General features: G+C 40.5%; 1 protein-coding gene across 1 annotated transcript in view; it reads left to right on the top strand.

The window, feature by feature from the left end:
* The window catches only part of ERBB4 (erb-b2 receptor tyrosine kinase 4), a 390,281-nt gene that overhangs the window by 223,275 nt on the left and 143,247 nt on the right, over nt 1–23,759 (top strand). Inside the window, exons 12-17 of the mRNA XM_086615834.1 lie at nt 894–1,093; nt 10,863–10,995; nt 12,295–12,388; nt 14,543–14,697; nt 20,652–20,696; nt 20,817–20,891. Of these exons, the coding sequence (XP_086471960.1) occupies nt 894–1,093; nt 10,863–10,995; nt 12,295–12,388; nt 14,543–14,697; nt 20,652–20,696; nt 20,817–20,891 (702 nt within the window). The remainder of the gene's footprint in view (nt 1–893; nt 1,094–10,862; nt 10,996–12,294; nt 12,389–14,542; nt 14,698–20,651; nt 20,697–20,816; nt 20,892–23,759) is intronic.

The raw sequence follows: 23,759 nt of genomic DNA, 5'->3' as shown, positions 1-23,759 counted from the left end.
GGCATGGGGGTTGGAATTGGATGATCCTTGAGATGCCTTCCAACCCAAACCATTCTAGGATTCTCTGAATCAATCCTGGGATTCTGCTGGGATCTTAAAGAACAACCTGAGCAGATTATAAATAGCAGTGAAACCTTGAGACTGAATTATAGCCCAACATTCTGTTTGGAAGCAGCAATTTTTGTGTAGAACAGCTGGAAAACAATTACAATCATTAAAATACAATAACTTAAAGGATGCCCAGAAACTGAATATTGTCCTCACTAATATTTAGTCATAAAACATGTGCAGTCATATCGATGTTACACAGACAATCGCTTAGATTCCTTTGATGAAGAAAGGTGTTAACCACATATTACAACAAAAGACAAATGAAATGTGGAAAGTAAGCTGGAAAAACTTCCTTGGAAATAATTTCTTCTGTGTTACTATAAATGAGATTAATTTGATACCTGACAGAAGATGTTACTACATTTGCATAACTTTGTCAGTTTCTCCTTAGCATATAAACTATCATAGTATTAGTTCTGTTATATTAGGAAAAAAAGTCTGGATTTTATTCATTTTTCTCAATAGCACTTTATCTCAAAAAACATGTTAATGGATGAAATGGAACTAGTCAAGGCCCAGTTGGCCTAGCGCTGTGAGCATCACAATTTGTGGTCTTACAAATCTCACAGCGTTCATGATTTTCTAGGCAACAGAACTGGATTTTGACTCAGAAAATATTTGTGTCACCAAAAATAGGTGTTCTGATCAAATTTCAGTTTTGCCAGAAAGATCATCTTGACATTAGGAACTAAATGTAGTGGGAAATTCCCCACCAGCTTTAAGTTGTACTTTCTGGAGCTAATTCCTGTTCTTTCTTACTTTTATTTTTTTTTTCCTCACAGTGGCCTTTCCTTGCTCATCCTAAAGCAACAAGGCATTACCTCTCTGCAGTTTCAGTCCTTGAAGCAAATCAGTGCTGGCAACATCTACATAACAGACAACAGCAATTTGTGCTACTACCACACTGTCAACTGGACCAGCCTCTTCAGCACACCCAGTCAAAAGACGGTGATTCATCGAAACAAAAAGGCAGAGAACTGCAGTAAGTACTGCTGCTCAGTCCACATCTTCTTGCCTGTGATTGCTCACTTTAGGGGAAAATGATACAATTACTGACAAGATACAGTGCAGTGCAAAGGCCAGGAATTTGGTGGTGTCTCTTGTAGCTCCGTGGACGTCAGTGAAGCTGTGATCATTTACAGAATCTAAGAATTTGGTCCAGTCTGCCTCTGAGCAGATATATTGACAACCGAAATGGTTTAAAGTATGAACAAATGAAAGGGAGCTGCTTCCTTACCATGGTGTGAGCCTTCCAGATCAGAGATCCAGTTTCAGAAATATGAATTCTGAATGCTGAATGTGGAGCAAATGTGGTGTTCGTGAAAGGCACTGATTTTACAGGCTCAAAAGCTACAGCCCTTTCCTTATGGAGTGACGTTAGCATCTTTTGCTTCACCAAAGTGGCCCTGTCTTTACCTGGAAAGGTGACTTTTAGGACTGGTTTTGATCACTGGGTTCGTCCTTTCTGTGCTTGAGCTATCTGGTAAGGAGGATTACTTTTAATTGGACCTGTCTTTCAGGAAAGCTTACGTGCTAATACCTGGACTGAGATGATAGTACTGAAAAGCAAATGAGTGCTGTGTAGCAGATGAAACAATTTGGTTATGCAGAAAACAGGCAGCAAATTGCGTTAATACAGTCATATTGTAGCAGCAGTACAGTCCATTTTAAGCATCTACTAGACTGCTAGCAAGAGAGGAGATTCATTAAATTGCTGTATGTTTAAGTGATATTTCTGGGTTTTGTGCTTTGACCAGCAGGAAATGTTTGCTTTGGGTTTTTTCAGGCTTGTGGTCCTACTTTTAGCTTAATATTTTAATTCTGTCTTTTTTTTTTTCCTCCCATCCTTTTTTTTCTCTCTGAAGTGTTATTCTGCAGTGCTTCAGGAGAATGTGACTGTGCTTATCGCTGTAGTATGAGTGTACCTTCCAGTGTTAAGTGAAACGCAACTGTAGCTTTATCACTGCTACTAAGTTATTCCTCTAATCTCTTCTGCCTTGTAAGAGCTACATGAAGTGCAAAGTCCTGTTTGGTGGGTCTCTGCACGGTTTTGGTGGTGGTGGTGGTTGTTATTATCAGATTATTTCCGTACATACAAGTTAAAAAAGTGAAGGTTAAAAAAATGCCTCTTGCAGTTGATGTAGATAGTTTAATTGTGATCATGCCTGAGGGTGTAGAGGGAGAGGTTGTTTCTTAACCCCCAGCAGACTACTGTCTACTTTTAAACTGCAGCATACTTTATCCTGTGACGTAAACATTCTAGTATCTGAGACAGAAGGATGTGTTGAACAGAACTTGTCTTGGTAGAAGTTTTTGTGTATGTTTGTAAAATTGTCTTTGATGTAGGCTGTGGAACTATGAGTTAGACCCTTACCTTTGGTAGAACATTTTGTGGGAAGGCAATACAGAAGACGGAGGTGAGATGCAGTGTCTGCTGCTACTTCTGTGGTGAGGAAGTGCACAACAGTGTCCTGTGTGTTGAACAGCTTCATGCCCTGGTGTCCTTGCTGCAGTAACCCAGCCAAAGGCATGAGTAAATGAATCCTGGGGGTTGTCTGTGAGAGTAGCCATAGCTCCTTCATCATCCAGAGATGATCGAACACGTGATGATAACACCATGTAGGAAGCATTAATGAAGAGTCTTAAGAACAGTCCTGAATAACGAATTGAGTTAACCAGTTACAGGACAGAGAAGGCTGCACAGTCTCTATTTTCACCACGCCTAACTTTATCTTGTTCTGAAATAGCTCCAGTTACTCAACATCCATGAGCTTTGTGTTGTCATCTTCATGGCTTCTGTTCTCTTGTTTTTCATTTTTTCTATCTCAAGGCTTTCTCTTTGCTTTTAGTTCTTCTGAGAGTCAGTCTTATTTGAACATTGAATAAGATCAGTCTTGCAAGGGAAAAGCATGCGTTTTCTGGCACCATCAGCTCCTTTGAAACTTAGAGAATAGTTCGGGTTGGAAAGGATCCTTAAAGGTCATTTAGTCCGATTCCTCTGCAGTAAGCAGGGACATCTTGAACTAGGTCAGGTTGCTCAAGGCCCCATCCAACCTGACCATGAATGTTTCCAGGGATGGGGTGTCTGCCTCCTTTCTGGGCAACCTGTTCCAGTGTTTTACCACCCTCATTGTAAAAAATGTCTTCTGTAGATTGAGTCTAAATCTACCCTCTTATAGTTTAAAACCATTACCCCTTGTCGTGGCAAGAGGCCTCCTAAAAAGCTTGTCCTCATCTTTCTTGTAGGCCCCCTTTAGGTACTGGAATGCTGCTAGAGGGTCTCCCCGGAGCCTTCTCTTCTCCAGGCTGAACAACCCCAACTCTCTCAGCCTGCCTTCACGGGAGAGGTGCTCCAGCCCTCTGGTCGTTTTTGTGGCCTCCTCTGGACTTGCTCCAGCAGGTCCATGTCTTTCCTGTGCTGAGGACTCTAGAGTGGCATGCACTATTCCAGGTGGGGTCTCACCAGAGCAGGGTAGAGAAGCAGAATTCCCTCCCTCGACCTGCTGATCATGCTGCTGGTGATGCAGCCCAGGGTATGGTTGACTTTCTGGACTGAAACTTGGAGGAAAGCTCCTCACTTCCCATGAAAAACTAGTGCCTCCAGTCTTAACCAGCAAGAGCCTTTGTAGACAGCTTGTAGTTCCAGTATGCAGCCAAATGCGTGAGCTTTTTCTGCCCTCGTGTGGAAAGCCAACAATGAAAATGGTACATTATTTGGCAGATACAAGTGTTGCCAAGAAAGAGAATTGCATCTGTCCAGTGATGGTGGATTGCTAGTTGCTTTTTGCTGAAGTGGAGTTGGAGTTTAATAGGATCAAGTGGTGGGGAGGAACCTAATTCTGTGCTAGCAGTCTAGTAACAAGATATTTTCCAGGAACAAAAATACTCCTTAAAGATATTTTATAAAATTTACCACCAGGGGAATCTTCATGAGGAAAACAAGTTTCATTCATTTCATTTTAAGAAGTCACGATATAAGCTACAGTACCAAGGGACGAGCTTTAAAAATGGACTCTAATCTATGTTTATTAAATGGACTGCGTATAATGGACGTAGGCTCAGGGCCAAGTTACTCCGATCAGAAGGCAGTGTCTTAGATGACTTCCCAAATCCTAATAGGAAACTGATTTTCTCTCTCTATGCATGTCTGTGTGAATGAATTGATTAAGGTTTTGTGGCCTTTTGAGAATCAGCATTAGATGAGAAGAGCTGTCCTGCTGCGTCAGCTCTGCCTGTCAGTCAGCAACCTCTCTGGAGTTAAATGGGTTCTGCTGCTGGTTAGATGTCCAACTAAAATCTTCGCAATTACTTGGAGTAAGGCAGAACTGTTCCTTAGAGTTAGATGCCTTTCTCCAGCATCCTGTGAAACAGCTGTGGTTTTCAGGAAAGGCCAACAGACTGGGCTTTAGGAGAGTTTTCTCTGGATCTTCCACTGCCTGAATGTATGGGATTTGAGGGCAAGCCTCCAGGGTTTCAATTTCTGTTTCGGTTATCTTACCTGTTCCAGACCCTGATCCTGCAGATGCTTGGGCATATGCCAGTGCCTCTCTGAGTGACAAATAAAACTAATCAGAATGAGGAAGAGAAATGCCTAAGTAAATATTTGCAGGATCGGAATCCATCCTCTGTGGTAGAAATACTATCTGCTTGCATGGTGACTAGCAGGGTGTGAATTGTTAGTAAAAATATCCATTAAAGATTTTTTTTTCATGTGGTTTCCAGTGAAGAAATCAGTCTAGACCATGTTAATTATTACAGCCGCTCTCAGGTATGTTTGTTGTTATTTCTTTGTATGCTTTGAGTCACTGTCAGCTTGTTTTTGCTTTCCTCACTACCTAGTGATTGTTACTGGCTTAAAGCAAGTTACACCAAACGTTTAATATCCATGTGTAGCTTTTCTTAAAACTCATGCAAGAGCTTCCAAGATCTGTCAGCATCATATTTAAGTGACTTTTAGCATGTGTCATAAGATAATGATCTCTTTTCCATGCCCTTTAATGCTGTGTTCAGCTGACTGTATAAGTAATTGAGGAAATATTTAAAAAATTGTTGAGGGAATAAAATACTATTTGAAAAGTTTAGTCTATAGTGATGCTTCAATTTTTGAGATAATACTGACATTATATGATTTGGCAGAACTCATTTTTTTTTCAATAAGGAATTTAAAGACAACAGACTTCAGTCAGTGGAAAATGCTAGAGAATTATCCAACAAACAAAACATGCTTTATACTCCTGACGCTGTCAATGATTTCATCTTGCCATTTCTGCCACTTCTTAACAATATTAAGATATTGCCAAATATTTCACCACCTTTGAGATGGATTTTCCAAAAGCTGGTTAAAAGCCTAGGGCAGACTGTTGAAAGTACAGGAGCAAAATTCATGGTTTTAAACTAAAAAACAAATAATCCATAAACTCCACCATGATCTATTGCTTTGTGTTGGCTTTCTAATATTGTCTTATGCATGGCCAGAGAGGGGTGGGTACCTGGAAGGAATGTGACCTCTCTCTTCTCCACCTTCCCTACACACATTCAGGGATAGAAATGTCAGCATCCAAGCTGGCGTGCGCAGAGAACATAGAAGAAAGCAGCACTTTGGAGGCTGAGCACCATGGAAAGGGCAGCAGTACGTGATCATCAGCCAGAGATTTCTGAGCTGCATAGACCCTGAAAGAGGCCTAGGCTTGGGGGCAGGACAGGAGAAGACTTGAAGGCAGGGAAGAAGTTGAGGCTTCAACACCCATCGCACCTGTAGCACAGTCTGACAGTTTCTCTCGAGGTTGTTTTGAGAGTTCAGATGGCAAATGGGCATCTTCAAACTGATAAGCTGAGTGGAAATTTATTGGAGAGCATTCCCCTAAAATGCAGTGCATGAAGCTTTCATCTAATGTAGACTTTTAATTGTCTGCTACTATAAACTGTGATGTTAAACACAGTTTGTGCATAAAACTTACTTCATCATGAATATTATTAATGCAGAATGAATGACTATAGAATTATTTGCTAGAGAATGTGCTTTCATAGTTAGATTTTACTGTTGCTCCATGCTGGAATGAAGAATCTGCCTTTTTTTCCCAGCATGTGTTTTTTTATGAACAGTCAGAGATGACTCATGTTAAATAGGAGTGCACACAAAATAAATGTAGAAAAAAGGTTCTTTTATACAAAGTTATTTAAATTCCTTTCAGCTTTAGTGACACCTGCAGTGTACAGTGAAACCTTTCTAGGTAAAGGTTGTTATAAATGTGATTGTTACAAATTATGTCAATTTAGCCACCAATTAACAACTTGAATAAATGATTACATTCATTATCAGGCATGATGCAAAGCTAATTGAAGTCTGCGGGAGCTTTTCTGTTGAGTTCAGGAAGCTTTGGATCAGGCCCATAAGTGTTTCACCAGGTAACACTAATTTTTCTTTTTTTAGATAGGACACAAGAAAATTAGCTATCTAGATTGAGGAAAGATATTGAACCTTTCTGCTTCCAGCCTGTGTTGACTCCCTTAATAAGGAATGAACATGTGTTCTAAAACTCCTAATGAAAACGAGTTCTTGTCAAAACCCTTATTGTTCTTTCCTACCAGATATGGCCATGTGATATGCTGGAGCTTCAGGATCGTTCTCAGCCCCTGGAAATGCCAAATAACATGTCTAAAATTGAAACATTTCTTTAGGTATCCCTATAATTAAAGAAGAGGAAGACAGACAAGTGTAATGGGTTTTTATAAGTTGTCAAAAAAAAACACTCCCTCTTGCCAAGATTCATTTATGAAAACGTTTTATGACTCAGAAATAAGCAGAAGGAAATAGTGATTTTTTTTTTCTATTGCTTTTTTCATAGACTACAGGCACCGTGTTGGCTAGATTTCAGTTGGATAATCATTTTCTTTACTGAAAAGCTCTCCTTTTATTTGCATAAGGTTATTCTGTATTTTCTGAGCTATCTTGTAACAGCATCACTTGCTGTTTGAAGGTATGTTTTAGTGCACCACCATGTGCGCCTGTGTGTAAATAAACTCTGATCCTCGAGTAGTCTAACAGCTGAGAACAGTGAAAAAGTAAATCACTAGTAATAAAAGCACAATTTCAAGTTTAAAAAAAAGGTGAGAAAGTGAATAGGAATCTGCCTTTCAATGGCGAGAGCGTGTGAAATAAAATCAGAAGAATATTAATATTCTTAAGATTGAAAGTGAGAACAAAAGGATCTCCAAAGCAGGCTGGGTTTTGTATTGTGTGACAAGTACTTAAAGCGAGTCACTGGCAAGAAAATAAAACTATTCATATAGAATTTTTACTTATTTAGAACTGTGATAGTTTCTGGGTTTGGGTTTTTTCCTTCTTTTTTTTTTTTGTTTGCTGATACATTTTGAGCCTAAAGCTTCTATTAATCCCAGGTGTCCTTGTGGCAGACCACGTGAGGCAGGACTCGTACATTTGTCTGGTCAGTGCCAGTCACACGTCACTGTAAGACTGGATGAGATCAAGGGGATGGGCAGACCAGAGGAGAAGTGCTGGAGTCTGCTCTGAGGGAGCCCTCAAGTATGTTCTAAGTCCTAAACCATGGTTGGGAGTTCCCCTGAAATGACCAGCTGAATCACCTGGAGCTTTGTTCTGGGTGCTCCTGTGAGGCAGTGAGCACAAAATAGGCCAAAACTGGTCTTTAATACCAAGTCAATGCACCTGCTAAACTGTGCTGTGGAGACTGGGATAGACTGTGTGTTAGACTGGGATATACGTGCAGTGTCTGAAAGTAGGTGAAAAAGGAAGCTCTGTAGGCAAAGCTTTCACCTAGTTTCTTTGATTTCTGTGAAGTTTAGTCAGTGGCAGCATAGTGGAACGACTGACATTTGGTAGTCGTTATAAAAATGTTGCCATGCTTTGAAAAAGTTGCAGTTAGGACAATAATGAAAAGCTAAACTTTTCTGTCTCTGCTTGTACTGGCTTTGTGTGGCATGGTTCCTTTGGCTGCAGCAGAATGACTCGTGATTTACAGCAGAGCTCAGGGGAAGAGAACAAGACATCTCGATGTAATGGCATGCTAAATAGCTCGGGTCTCTCCTGCTGCGCTGGAATCTGAGAATTAATACGCTTTAAAGGAAATTAAATGACCTCCTGGAATTATTCCTAAATTTAATTATTTTATGTTTGACTGTACCTGATTTGAGCTTTGAGGCAAAAGAACAAAAAAGAGATGCTACTGAGCACCACCTGGATGTTGTCATTAAGAAAGTATATGTGATACAGGAAAAAAAGTAGTCTATGTATTCAAGCATTCCAGCCTTGATCAAACATGAGTGTGTAGACTTTTCATGTCTGAGGTGACTCATGGTATTGTACTGGATAAGGTGGTGCTCATCCACCTGCTGAATTACGTGAATTATTGTACAGCAGAGCCAGGCAGGTCAGCAACAGCGCTGTGCAAGGAGGAAGCATGCTGGTGACTCCTGTGTTCTTGGGTCAGTTTGTCTGCGAGGGCTGGAGGACATGGAATCTTGGATTGGTTCCTACACTGCTCGTAAGGGTGAAATGTCCTTTTTTAGCGCTGAATTACGGAAGTGTTCTAGACAGAAAACCAAACAAGTAGGTGAGGGTTTGCCATTTTCAATCTTGTTAAAGCAAAATGTCCCATTACAAGAAAAAAGGAAATATAGAAGCAGCTTCACTCCTCTTACATACCCACTAGGTGGGCAAGGAGAGGGGAAACCCTGTATGCAAGTGTTGTGTATTTTTTTTTTTCGAAAGTGCTTTCTAATAAATTCAGTGGTCAGAAAGCAGGGTGACAGGGACAGGACAGGTAATGTATGTCAAAGGAAAGCAGCCTGCCAGTGTGACATGAACTTCCAGCATCTCTGGGGGCAAAAGGAGGTGCAGGAATTGCCTTGTAGGCAATAGAAGAGGACATAGACTAGGCATGCTGTCTAGATCAGAAAGATGTGTTTGACAGGCATGGTGCCAACATCAAACAACGCTGCATGATGAAAAGCAGCAATTAAAGAGCAGTTAAGGAGAGAGTTGCTGCGTGAGGCAGTGTGCTCTCCTGTACAGTAGGCTGCGATAACGGATACTCAGTGGTTCAAATGTGGGACATTGCGTACACCAAAGCACAGAATAACCAGTGGAAGACATGCTGTGGAGAGCAGAAAGCATCTTTCTGCTGACTCTTTTGTGATTTAAAAGGGCTTTGCACTTCTCAGGTAATAAAATTCAGTATGGCCTTTAATTGTTAAGGTAGACTGTAATGGACGTACCTAACTGAACCGTTCCAGCCTTGACAGTGGAGACAGAACCATCACGTATCTGGAGATGAAAATAGGACCTTTTTTTCCAGTCACCCAGCTATGCTGCTGTACTGAAAGCAGTGCAGAAAAACAGTGCATAAGTAACTACTGTCTTTCTATTTCATATAAAGCTGCCAGAGGGCTTTTTGCATTTTGTAAAAAGATTTTTCTGTTGTTTGGCTTTTGCTGTTGCCCCTCGTTAAGTGTGTGCTGAGCGTATGCAGTTGCAGTTTTATGTGTGTTTTCAGTGCATGTATGTTTGTTCCTGACTGCACATCTTTATTGCTACAGCATTGGAAGGGCGCTAAAATTCTACCAGCAAACCTACTTTTAATTTATTGTTTGACGCTTCCATCAAGTTGTTTCCAGTGGTTTTAAAAAGAAGCAAGTGTTTACATATTTGCCATTTCTGATATTTCAGATCTTTGCTGATTTTAATCTGCTCAGTCTAGTACATAACCGTTTGTGTAAAACAATTCGTTGTCCAAGCATGAATTCAAATTAAGAGATGTACCCTTTCACATGCTGGGGTTTGACAGAAACTGCAACTGGACTTTCTTCAGATGCTGGAGAGAGAACACGTTTCCTTTTGCTCTTTGCTCATTTTCTCCATCTGTCACAGTCATCTGGGTATTTATGTAGAGAATAATTTATATAAAATAAGAATTAATTGTGTTTGAAACAACCTTTCCACCTCACCCTTTGTTTACTGTTTATTTTGTGGGGGGTTTTAGGCTTTAATAGAAAGGCTTTCTGGCTCTTCAGGTCCTTTTGCAATAAATAATTGAAAAAATCACAGTTAATGATGACTTAAACTTTTTCCCCACCGTGCATAAGTTTTATTTGAGGTAGCCCTCAATTCAGAGGCAGTGTTTTATATTTTAGTTTAATAACCTTTCTGCGTGATTTGGACAATTGATTTTCAAATCCTTTAAAATTTTGCCATTTGCCACGTCCCATGTCAGGGAATTCTGCAGCTAGATCTGATTCTGTCTGCAGAGAAAAATCTCAGGTTTTGGCTATTGGGTTCCTGTCTCTTTGAATGCCTAGGAGAGACTTGGAAGAAGCAGTAAACAATTGCTTGATGCTTACTCTTCTCTTGTCATTCATGATTTTATAGACCTTTATCATGTTCTTTCTCACCCATATCTAAGGCTACTCATCTGTTTATTCCTGGTATAGAAACTCTTCTCAAGTTTTGGTCGTCCTTGTAGCACTCTCTTAAAATGTTTCTCACTCTACTATATCCTTTCTGAAAGGAACAGACCAGAAGTGTGTCTAGTTTTCAAACTATGAGTGCACAGTGTGTTTCTGTAGTAGTAGGAAGATTATTTTCTGGGTTTTCTCTATTCTGTTTCTACAAACTCTGAATGTTCGGTTTACTTTCCTGAGTATGACAGAATGCTGAATGAAATATTTTCCTTTGGATTTCAGAGAGCTATGTAAATGATAGTATCCTCTCTCTGCAGCTGCCGACGGAATGGTGTGTAATGAGTTATGCTCAAGTGATGGCTGTTGGGGGCCGGGGCCAGACCAGTGTCTCTCCTGCAAGCACTTCATCAGGGGAAGGACGTGCATAGACTCTTGTAACCTGTATGATGGGTAAGATGATTTTCTTGTACTTCCCAATACTTTCCGACTATATTGTGCAGGACTTTCATAAGTTATTTTGGTTTTACATTAATCAATATCTGGTTCCTTTTCCAATATTACTGATTTTGAGTGAAATATACTGTGGGATAGTTTTTATGTATTTCCAAATCTGAACTTGTGCAGGGTCAGATGTATTTGACTGCTGCATTAGTCCTCAACAGGACAGATCTGTCTCCAAAGGTGGTCAAGGGAGGTTTTCCTCAGCTGTATTGTTGCAAAAGATCCTAATGGCTGTAGGGGAGCAGAGGGAGAACATGGATAAACTAAGCACAGAGGCCTTCACCTTACCTGAATATTACTAGAGCCCTCTAACATGAGCGTGCAACACATCTTTAAGTGTTTCATGCAAATATTTGAACTGGTTATTGCAACAAGATGGGATCGATCTGCAAAGCTTAGGTGTCCAGTCCGAGCTAGTTACGTGGCTTCTCTCTGTGGTTAGTGAGGAGACAAGCGATCTGTTCAGGTGTTACTTCATCTCAGCCTAGAAGAAAGTGGGATGAATTGTGTTGAGAAGGTGCTGAAGATTTTTTTGTGAGGGACAACTGGAAGCTGAAATGAGACCCCTGGTGTGTGTTGGCAAAAATCAACCTGCTGTCACTACTTTCCTCCCCCTTATAAGTGATTAATTAAAAAGAAAATAATAATCACTTGAGTGACAAGTTTCTCGTAGATATATGAAATAAATGAGCAAAAGGATTTGTTTTGATGTTTTATAGATTCAGACCTCAGTATAGAATTGTTGATGAAAAAGTTAGGAGCCTTTTGGAGAATGAGCTTTAGAACAGGAGTGTGTGCAGAGGCTTGACTAAAACAAGGAGAGAAGCACTGTAATCAGTGCTCTTCCTAACCCTTTCCTACCTGATAGTGATGTCTCACATGTAACAAGTGGCTTCCTGAATCTAATCCACGACAGACAATTCCATAGATAAAAATCAAGAAATGAGCTGCTTTGTCCTGCTAAAGGGGTCTTTATTTCTTAAGGAAAGAGAAGAAAAAACACTCCAGCTTTATACTGGTAATCAAGATGTGTACTGCTTCACCTGCCTATGAAAGAGGTTGCTGGTGGGGCCTGGTTTTCAGCTGGTGTAAAGCAGCATAATGTCGTTAACAGAAGTGATCTCAGCTGGCATAGTCTGCTGACCTCAGTGAAGCTGATAATTTCCTCCAGGTGAAAAGCCAGCCATTTTATCTCAGTTTCAGTCTTGCTTTTGCTCTCTCCTAACCAGCCTGCAAAATATTTCTTAGGGAATTTCGGGAATTTGCCAATGGTTCTGTCTGTGTGGAGTGTGATCCTCAGTGTGAAAAGATGGAAGAAAACATGATCACGTGCTATGGACCGGTAAGGACAAAATTTCTTGTGTTATGGGCTAGCTTGTTAAAGTGTCCTAAAGCTCAGGCGTTTTCTGCTTGTAGAATTTAGAGCAGCTATTGAAAATTAATGTTAACAGAAGAAGAAATTACACATCTTGTGCCTGTAGGGAAGGAATTCTGCTCATGTTAAATTGATGTGGGGAATAAACTTCCTGGGATCAGTCTCCTTAAGAAAATGGTTTTAAAAGTAGTGTCCTTTTCTTTCCTGAGTTGCCCTAATGCCTTAGGGGTACAGATAAAGTGTTTAAATGACAGGTAGCATTCAGTTGTGATTTGTGCCCTCTTTTATCACTGTTTTCATTCTTTATGCTCAGTTCTGTCCTGTTCTACTACAACTTCAGCTACCTTCTTCCCCCCCCCACAGGCAAAAACGAATGGGAGTTTATCTCAGTCTCTTAGTGAGCTTAATCAAGATGTTGTTTGGGTATTTTACTTGGGTTAGTCTTTTAGGGTCTTTTGGTAGGGAGTTTTTTTCATGTGTTGTAAATGAATGTGAACTGTGGCTATCATCTTCATACTGTCTAGTGAGTCTTTTGTCAAAGATTATTGCTCTTTTGTGAGCGAGAAGTTGTCTCTTTCTTTTGGTCTTTTGTATATCGGCAAAGTTAAAAGTCCTAAGTATCCTAGGCTATTTGTTGTATTTTAGGCTCTTCATTGTTGAGAAAATTTAGCCTGTAGCTTATTTTCTTATTTCTGCGACTTACCTACCGAACAGAAAAAAGACATCATTTTTGTTGCAGTACTGTTTTCTGCAACAGAGCCATAAAGCAAGAAGCTGAGGGAAATTCGGATTTTGTAGCAAGGCTCATGGTCATAAAACTGACACCAGTGCCTAACCTGAACGCCAGATTGGGTATACACTGGCTTATCATTACAGCCTTAAAATTTTACATTTACGTGGTGTGGGAGCCTTGGTTTATAGTTTGTAACAGTCTAGCCTACATACGTATTAAGGAGACCTTGTAGTTGGTCAGTATTGTTGTGACCAGATACCGCAGAGAGAATGCAACATGGAAAATAATTCTGGAGTGCAGAGGTAGGGGCTTCCACTGAAAGGTGGTTGCAATTGCTTTGCAAATGTGATTCAGTATTGAACAAGGTTGCAGGAAATTTCTGAGAGTTAAAGTCCACATGAATGAAGAACCACCTGCTGTAGGAGATGAGGTTTGAGACCATCTAAGAAGCCTGAAGGTGCACAAGTCCATGGGACCTGATGAGGTGCATCTGCAGGTCCTGAGGGAACTGGTGGATAAAGTTAAACTATTGTCCATCATATTTGAGAAGTTGTGGCAGCCTGGTGAAGTTCCCACCAACTGGAAAAGGGGAAACACAGCCCTCATTTTTAAAAAGGCTCACCTCTGTGCCCGACAGGATCGTGGAGCAGATCCTCCTGGCGACTATGCTAAGGCATGTGAGAAAAAAGGAGGTGAGGGTGTCCCTGCCCACGGCAGGGGTGTTGGAACGAGATGATCTTTGAGGTCCCTTCCAACCCAAACCATTCTGTGATTCTGTGATTGGTTGCAGCCTATAAAAGATGGAGTCAAACTTTTTACAAGGATGTATAGTGATGAGACAAGGGGCAATGGATTTAAACTGAGAGAGGGTAAATTTCCATTAGCTCTAAGGAAGAAATTCGTCCCTCTGAGGGTGGTGAGGCACTGGAACAGGTTGCCCAGAGAAGTTGTGGCTGCCCCATCTCTGGAAGTGTTCAAGGCCAGGTTGGATGAGGCTTTGGGCAACCTGGTATAGTAGAGGGTTTCTCTGCCCGTGGCAGGGGGGTTGGAACTGAATGGTCTTTGAGGTCCCTTCCAACCCAAACCATTCTGTGATTCTATGGAGTCTGTTGTGTTAAGCACACCAGTAATATTGAGAAACCTGTTTAGAAGCTGGAATTTAGGCTTACACTCTACAAAGTAAGTTTATGGTCAGAAGCACCAGGATTTATACATCTGCTGCCCTTTACCAGAGACTGGAACCATTCAGGTAGTTCACTGTTCATTGGGAAGGAAACACTACTACAGTTATTGCTGAGCGTGCTGTCAATCTAGGACCTGCAACTCTAGTGCAGCAGGAAAAGACGGAGTAACTTGAATGCACTGCATTTTTCTTCCACGTTCTCCAGGGACCTGACCACTGCACGAAGTGTTTCCATTTTAAGGATGGTCCAAATTGTGTGGAAAAATGTCCTGATGGCTTACAGGGCGCTAACAGCTTCATTTTCAAATACGCTGATGAGGATCGTGAGTGCCATCCATGCCACCCAAACTGCACCCAAGGGTAAGCACACGTTCTGTGGAGTGAGCCATCTTGTTGACTGTTCATAGCACGTGATGATTTATATAGTTTGGCTTGGCAAAGCACTTGGCCCTCTCCTGAGAGCAGAGTGCGTAGGGCAGTAATGTAACCTGTCATTTTTCAGGTCTCATGACATTCAGGTTCCACTCTTGAATGTCCAGCAGCTTATCAGGGAAAAAAAGCTTACACCCCTTTTGAAAACCATAGAGAAGAACTTATCGCAGAGCTCTGAGCTTTCCTGCTGGCTAGCACTGGTTTGTAAATGCTGCCATTGACACTCGTGTAAGTGTAGGCCTGTAAAATGACTTTATTTTTGGTATTTACTCGTTGACAGAATTTTCACCTCTGTTCTTTGGTGTTGGTGAACTAACCCAGCAGTATGACTGTGAGACAGAAGTGGTACTGCTCTCTTTTTCATTTGGGGATTGATGCAAAGGGTTTGTTCGAAGCCAGGCTCTTCATAGGAATCTGAGCTTCAATTTCTCAAGTCCCAGGTGCCCAAAATCAGTTTTTGCATTTGGAACTATACAGCCCATGTATCTGAGCCAGAATTAGCAGTCTGTGCAACAAAATCATAGTAGTCACATACGCAACTCTTGTTTTGCATGGGCTGCGTAAGTTATAAATGTCTTTTTGATGATATGGTTGGTGGTGTCCAACATACAAAGAAAGAGAGCTGGGGAAAAAAGAGAAGACTTCAGCTGGTGAAGTAATCTTTGACAAGAGGCTCTTATTGTTTAGCAGCTAAAATTAAACTAGTAAATTACTCAATGTAATCTTGATGTCAACAGCTGTTGCCATTCAAAATGAGACCTTTTGCTGGTTTTGCAAATCTAATTACAATAGAGCCATTAGGGAAATAGAAGTGAGATCACAAAGACACAGGCAGGATCTGTTACAGATTTGTCTTCCCCTCAGACCCTTTAAATCAGTTACGCAGTAAGAAAACTGCTGCTACTGTGGAAGCAGAGTGTAAGAAGAAACAATATGAAAAGATGAGCTCACTTTAGGAGCTCTGGTCCTGGCTTTAACAGATGGTGGAAGCGCCAGTTCTGATGGAATCTGACAAGCCCAGCTAGGGCGGATAGATTTACCGCCCCTCCTGCGTTAGAAGTGCCTTGCAGCTCTGCTGGCATCTCAGAGGACCAGATGTGACACTTCTTCCTGTTCCCTCCTCTTTTTCGGGGAGACCTATCTGATCTAACTATTAACTGATCTTCACAGCATAACTCTGTTTCTCCCAGACCAGAAAGGGAGCAGAATGTTTTCCATGCCTTTACACTTCTTCATATGCATCCGTATTTTCTAAGTGGTTGTTTATCTCCCTGGATAGAACAGGATTAAGAAGGGAGGCTTTTATGCCTTGCGATGAAAATCTGACATCCTAGTTCATAAACAAATAGGAAGGACATTAGGCAGCTGTAACTGAACATGCCAGTATTCATTGGCAACCCTTGATGACACAGGGTTCCTTTATGCTGAGTTATGTTGTCGTTTAATCCTTGAACTTTTGGGTTTCCCTTCTTTTGTTTCTGCAGCTGATCAGGTGAAAGAATATCTCATTTAGCATCAGGTGCCAATCCCCAGAGAAATGATGGTGTACCACTAGTAAAAGGGCCAAAGGTTTCACTGGGTTACACATGGTTATCTTCCAGATGAGGAGTCATCCCTTCACCATGAGTCTAAAATTATTCTTCACAGAAATCCTCATCCTCTTATTAACGGGTTAACATGTCTATTCTTAGATATTTTGTTACCCCTTATAAGAACAACACCCCACCACCTCCCAAATCTGGGTAAGCATGTGTATTCTTTTCTAGTGTTCCTAAAGACTTTCTGGCATGTGATTATGTTAATGAAACTGTTAATGACTGCCCCAGATGTTTGGGGTTTGAGTTGTCCATCTTCTTGCCAACATTTTCAGGGGCTGAATATGCCCACAGAGAGAAGGGAAATCAGTTGCTCTATTCTTTTCTCCTTCAATACTGAATTCTCTAGTTTCATACCCTTCCTTTGGAAATTAATATTTAATTTCCACTCCATCAGGATTCCTTAGTGAAATAGGTTGTAGAAGGAACACCTCTTGATATTTGGCTCACAACTGAATGGTATGGAGAAACTGTAATTTTACTTCAGCTAGCATGTCTGTTCTCCCCTCTGGAATAAAACCACTGCCTTTGCAGTACAGCTTGGATACTCACCAAAGAGTGTTGAGCTGCTGGAGAGTAGTGCTCCCAGTGTAGTATTACCACATTCCTTCTGTGTGGCTCTCTGAATCAGGGAGCTTGCTAGAATGATTGGGTTGTTAGCTCTCATACGCTGTTTCTAGTCTTGCCCACCTGTTGCTGTCACCAAGGAAGATGTCTCACCTCTGTTTCATGTAACCATTTTGCCACAATTTTGTCATGGCACGTGCAGGTGATTGCTTTATATCCTAGAGTGAGACATTTGATAACACCATTCTCCTCCCTTATTCAGTATAATGACTGCTTCTGTTAATAGGTGTGTAATTATCCAGCCCTGTTAATGGTCTTACATTGACTAAGAGAACTATCAAGGAGTGACTTTCTTGGATGCAGTAACTGTGCTCTTGGCCTTGCATCCCCATGATAACCGTCAGCTCCTTGAAGCCAGTTTGGAGCAGATCTGAGGCACGTGGAACAGCTATCCCGTTGAATTCAAGAGAGTCAGAAAGCACTTGGCACCTGTTCTTACAGAGCTAGCCAAAATGGAACACTTTTGGAGAAAAAAAATACTAATTATATAATTGCATTTGACAGTCTGCTTCCTTGCTGGGCAAGACGCAAACGGGAGGTCTCACTGTACGCCTCCCCTCATCATAGGGAGGCATTTTCTCACACCACATTTTGAAGGAAGCATATTACTTTTCACCAAAACTTTATTATCCTTCTAAGCCAAGACCAGAGAAGTCATGGGAGCCCTATCAACACGTGTGGACCAGAAGGGATTTGAAGGCAGAAGCACTGTCTTGCCCCTAAAGTTTATGTGTATTTTTAGGAAGGCATTATGAATTCCAGGTGAAACAATAGTACAATTTCAATGACAGCAGACTCTGAATAAGAAACTGTTATTATTTTTGTTGATGCAAAATTTCCTCCTGCCCCAGTTCAACTTTCTTACTGTCACCATCAGTATGCACTTCCTGTTAACTAATTAACCTCCTTGTTTTGAGTTTTCTGGCTTTACCATAGCAATATTTGGATGACCAGCTCATCACTGCAACTAAGGTTTTCTCCTGTCCAGAGCTAATCCATTTATGCCATTGTTTAATCAGTTTTGTTTGTTTTCAATGACAAAGATTTTTGAGAGTTCATCTAACTAGAAACAGCTTCACTACTCCACATGTGTGAACAGTTAAGACCCCACCTTTCAATCTTAAGGAGAATTGATGGATGACCATATTTGTGACAGAGGTGGGGAAAAAGGGTTGTTTCAGGGGGAAAAAAAAAAATTACTCCAGTTTTCAAAACTGTTTTAACTCATCGTTTTATTTTGGAGGATGATTATCTGTAAAGCTGGGATGAGCTCCAAGTGTAATTTTCTGTATAAGCTGAGTTGGACTGTTGTAAGGTACTGAATAGATCATTAATAAATTGGCATGTATCAGTTAACCAGTTCATCTTACAGAGCGAACTTGGAAATGAAAACATTATCCAGACTCCAAGCAGAAGAAGGAGCCCTGGGGGTGAATGGAGTATCAGTGTGATGTATGATCGTGTCCTGCCTGTACTTAGATGTGTCAAAAAGCCTGAAACCAAGGAAGTTACTTCCAGAGGAGAAATAACTGATGACTTGGTGGTGCAAATCAGCTTGCTAATAGATACTGCTGTTACTCACACCGTTTTGTACTTCAGTGCGTGTTACCAGGACAGCCGGCCAGAGAGTAGGAAGCTGTTCAACATGACTAGGAGTAATGGAAATTGCACCTGGGCAGTTTTCTGTTTGGGGCTGGGAAATCCACTGAAGAAGATTACAGGTTTAAATAAAAATCAATGGTCTTTCAGCTTGGAGTGGATGAGGTCCAAACAGCTCTCTCTTCTTGGATTCAAGTCCTATTCTCCAGAAGTCTGAGAGAATAAATGTACAGATGTGAAATGCCTCCAAGACAATAGGCTCTTAATGTTAGCCTGCCAGTTATCTGAACCAGTAATGGGCTCTCAAACCTCTAATTGGAAGAGGGCCTTCTTTTTATTTATAGCAAGAGTATGAGCTTAGCTTCTCTTGATATGCTAGGAAACAGAAGATCTGAACAACTTTTTTTCAGCCTCCCTTCATTACCGAACTGGTTTTCTGCAAATTGCTGAGAATGCCATGAAAGGAAGAAATGTTGGATATGTTTGAGACTGGTAAGAATTCAGACAGTCCTGAGTGCTGAAGTCCAGGAAGGCTGACATTTCAAAAAACACCCATCAAGAATGCTCTCTCAAGTTTTTGAGCTGCATTTAAATCTACCCTTTCTACTTTATGCATTATGTGGCCACCTGGGATTTTAATGAATCCTTTTTATGTCTGCATATTTGCTGAAGGAAACAATTCTTGAGGAAGTCCTTGCAATTCGTGTTTGTATGTAAAAATAAAAATTCAAGTAAACAAACAAGAGGTAAGGTTCACTATCACTCTGCTCTCCCTGATGGACAGGTAAGGAGCAATTGAATTCATGGAATTTATTTTATAATGGCAAAGTGATAGCTAATTTAAATGCAGCAAAAGTTGATGAGTGGCAAGTGATGGTGAAGTGGAAAGAAGATCTCATGGGAGCGCGTTTGAACTCTTTCAGATTTTTGACATGCATGCCCCTCTATCAAGGCCAAACTGAAAGCAGGAGACTTCAAAAGGAGTTAGGAATCATACCTTAAATTTAAAATGCCTCAACAGAAATGAGTTTCAGTCTACTGATGTGTCAGATCACCTGCTCCTGTAGTAGACGTACAGCCAAAGAGCCTGTTAATAAAATGATTCTGAGATCTTGTTAACAAGTTGAAATAAGTGATTTGGTTTCCTGAAAATGCTGAGCGCTAGATACTCCCCGTGGCTACGGAGGGACTCGCTGGACATTCAGCACTAAATGGTGTCAGGTTGTCTTAACCTCTACAAGCTTGACTTCATTATCTGTCTCTGAGAATCTTGACCACTGTGTAACTGTGTAATTGACTTGCTCTTGGAATGCAGAGGACCTAGGACACCACTTCACCTATTGCCGTTCAGGAGGGCAAGGAAAATCCAGGCATATCCATGTTTTGCAAGCAGACTCTTCCCCCATGGTTGTCCTTTAGTATGGCTGCATAAAGCGATTCTCTGCATTCCCATTGCCTTTGGTGAGCACCTGCTGATTTTGCAGGTAGAGGACTTTTGGGAGCATCTATGGAAAGCAGAATAAAACGCCTGAATCAGCAAACACCGTTTCACTCTGGTTTTTGTGATTGGAAGCTCATCCTTGAGCTACCCTGCTAAAAGCATAGTCAGCTTCCAAAATATTTCTGCAGTTGCCCTAGCTAGGAACTTCGAACAGAATGAACAATTGCATCAATTACAGAAAGAAAAAAAGTTTTGTATTTTGCTCCTGGAGTTCTCGTCTTGCAAATGAACAGCTTTTGTGTAGTAATCACTGGTTTGATGATTCAGACAACATCCAGAAAAAGCAGCTCTATTGTCAGGACTCCCACGTTAGCAGGTGTAACCTGCCTTAAGTGTTGTTTGAGCCAAGATATGTCCAACCTTGGAATGCTGTTTATGTTGCTATTATTGTTCCCCTTGCAAGCTTGTTTTTATCACAAGCTATAATTTTGTGGTGATTTGGGTCTCTCTTGAGATTTATAATTAAGAATGTGCCACAAAGAAGGGACTCCTGCTTCTTGGATCTGTTAATAACAGATTTCTCTCTTTCTCTCCCTATTTTCAATTTGGATTTGCTGCAGGTGCGTAGGGCCACGTCTTGAGGACTGCATCGGCCTGATGGATAGGTACTTGCTGAGTGATCGTTCCCTGTGTGTCTTCCATCCTCCATGTGTGGACAAGGGCGCATGCGTGTGCATGTCCTTGTGAATGGCAAATGACGTCTTTTGTTCTGTAATTGCCTGCAGGTGTAGAGGTCCCGCTAGTCATGACTGCATTTACTATCCATGGACACGACAGTCCACTTTACCACAACATGCTAGGTAACATCCACCACTTTTCCATTTTTGTACACAAGGTCCTCCTGTGGTGACCATAGGAACGTTATACTATCCAGTTTGTTCAGAAACGCGAGTTATGGGGAGAATGTAACTGGTCCTTAAGTCATACACCTCTGAACTTCCAAATTTTACTTTTCCATTTGAAACCCAGTTAAATATCTTACTCATTTAGGCTGATTAGAAAATGTTGTTTATCTTTATTTTTGGGTTAAATCAATAAGGATTCAGTTCTGAAATTTTCTACAGAACTACGTGTTTCTTGATGAAATGTCACTGGAACTAAACATGGTGAAAACTCTAGTTAAATTGAAATTTACTCTTTCATCATTTATTGGGTTTGGGTTTTTTTGTTAAGAACAGAGCAAATGAAGCTTTTTCTTCCATACTTCTCTGGAAAAAAGCATTTCAGCAAAATTGAATTTCTTCCTTAATTCACATAACACTATTATTTGATTTTTTTTTTTCATTTTCTGTTTAAAAAAAACTTGTGACCTTTCAGCAATTCTATTTTTCAGTGATGATGATCGAAACAAATTAATGTAGGAAGACTCCCAAAACATTCTGGTTATACTCAGCATTCTTTTTCGTGAAAGCCCTTCATTGCCATTGAGTTTGTTTATTTTTAAATTCAAACTGGTTAGTATGACTTCCACGCTTTGGGATTACTGTCATGTGTTAAGATTAGATGAAAAATATATCATTTCAGTCAACTTCACCTCATTAAGAATTTTACTTTTTTTTTTTCTTGTCTTTATAAAAGGTTTTTAGGTTGCCTTTCCTTCCTAGTTGTATATCTAATGTGAATATTCCTGTTTCTAGGTGTTGAGGGAGAAGGTGTTTAGACATGAAAAATAGCACTCTGTGAGGGCTACCAAAGGGTATACTTGTTTAATTAAATCAGTATCAGTTCTGACTTAGTTCATGTACCAATGAATAAGCAATGGAAGAAGACTGAAATTTTCAATATTTAAGTTTTTTTAATGTTTCTGATCTGGGTTATCCAGTTTGAGAGACTTCTGAGAGGGGACTCATTTTCAGATGTACTTGTCCAAACTGCGTTGTCCAAAACAAGCAGTTAGTTTTAAAGGTCTCCATTTTGTCAGCTTCACTGAAAGCACAAATATAGAAAATGTTTTATTATTTGCATAAGTTTAAGGGGCTTACTAAGCTACAAAGGATGAAGGCCATGCCAAAGTTCTTTGCTTTAGTAACTAATTTCAAAATAATAGATATTTCATCAATTGGATTTTTAGTCAGTTTTTGAAGGAACATTAAGGGGTTTCTACTAGGAAGACAACTTTTTGGCTGCAGTGTAACTCTTACAGTGTTATGGGCTGCTCACTCTAGCTTGTTCTGTTAGCCTAAAAGGCAGTCAGACCTTGTTCACTGCTTAACTCGAGCGGTATAAATCCAAAACTTACCATTCTAGTGAAGATATTCAGGTAGCAGTAAAGTCTCTGGAGGTACTGCCGAACACCTGCTGAATTTGATGGAAAGACTCCTGTTAATCACAGCAAACGTTAGCCTGGGCGCCCTGTGTTTAAAGGTGGGATTAAAGGAGTGGAACCTACAACACTGAAGAAAGTGTTCTTCAGTAAGGTGTCAAGCTTAAGCCATGTGTTAGCAGACAGTGCAAAAACAAGTTTTGGGTTTTATGTTGTGTAAATTCTAAGTTTTGTTTCCTTGAATCTGCTGTCAAGGTAGTAAAGCAAATTATCACAGGGAGTGGAAATAGAAGCAATTGTTTTACTCTGCTGAAGTGAATAATTTCCTGCTCCAATTCAGTCTGAGGGGAGGACCCTCAGGTGTTTGCTTTGGATCTGATGGATTTTTTTTTCTTTTGTTTCAACTTTGCTGAATTTATTTTAGGAAAATTGCTGCACTGTGCTTAAATATCAGTATGTATGTATTCTTTCACTTTCAAGCCAAAGAAAGAAATTTCATACCTTTATATTTATTAGATCAGTGAAGTTGTGCATTGTGGTTTTTTGGTGAAAATAGTTCATTTTGTTTGCACTAAAAATGGGCAAAACTGCACTGGCAAAAGTGATACTTTTTATTGCGGTAGGGTTGTAAATCAAAAATGGAGGTGCGCCACTTTAGGTAGAACCTTTTTCGTGACCCTTTAGCAGTTGCGTGCCCTCCCTAGACTTACATACCTTAAAATAATTAATAAACAGTTTTACCCTTATCCAAAGACTTGAATTTCTGCCGTTGATGTGAATTAGGAGTGATTCGAAGGGCAGGGTTCAGGCAGCTGAAAGTGAGAGCAGGGCTCTAACCACAAATGAGATATTTCTCATCTTTGCCTATTTCCATTTTCCTACCAGTGTTGCTTTGCTTTCCAGTTTCGCAGTTTGCAAATTGATTTTGCCATGATCCATTGACTTGAGTGCTTTTGTAAGCGTCTGGTAGAATAGCAAAAGAGCTTTTACTGTTGTGTTTAATAAAGATGAATCAGATGTGCATCACATGGCTTGTTTTCCAGATGGCTGGTGAAGCTTCAGGTTTTCTGCTTATGTTTGGTCCCTTTATAATTGTGGAAAAAATCCTTCCTTTTGGTATTGCATGTCTTTCTGCATAGGTGCTTGGTTTTTTAAAAACCTTTAGCATTGCATGTCTTTCTGCGTAGGAGTTTGGTTTGTAAAAAAACCTTCAGCTTCAATAGAGTTCTGTCCAAACGAATGCAAGAAACACTTTTCTTTTCCTGTTGGCAGCTCAGTGCCAGGTACGAGGACTGTTATAGCCCTTTTCCTCTAGACTACTTGACGGTTTTGGTTTTTTTTTTTTTTCAAATGACTATTAGGTAACTTGCTGGATCTCGTGCCTTTTTACTCTGTGAGGACCCGT

This window comes from Tauraco erythrolophus, chromosome 8, assembly GCF_009769465.1.
Source record: "Tauraco erythrolophus isolate bTauEry1 chromosome 8, bTauEry1.pri, whole genome shotgun sequence".
NCBI lineage: Eukaryota > Metazoa > Chordata > Aves > Musophagiformes > Musophagidae > Tauraco > Tauraco erythrolophus.
Note: the sequence above shows the minus strand (reverse complement) of the source record. Positions and strands in the feature narration are given on the sequence as shown.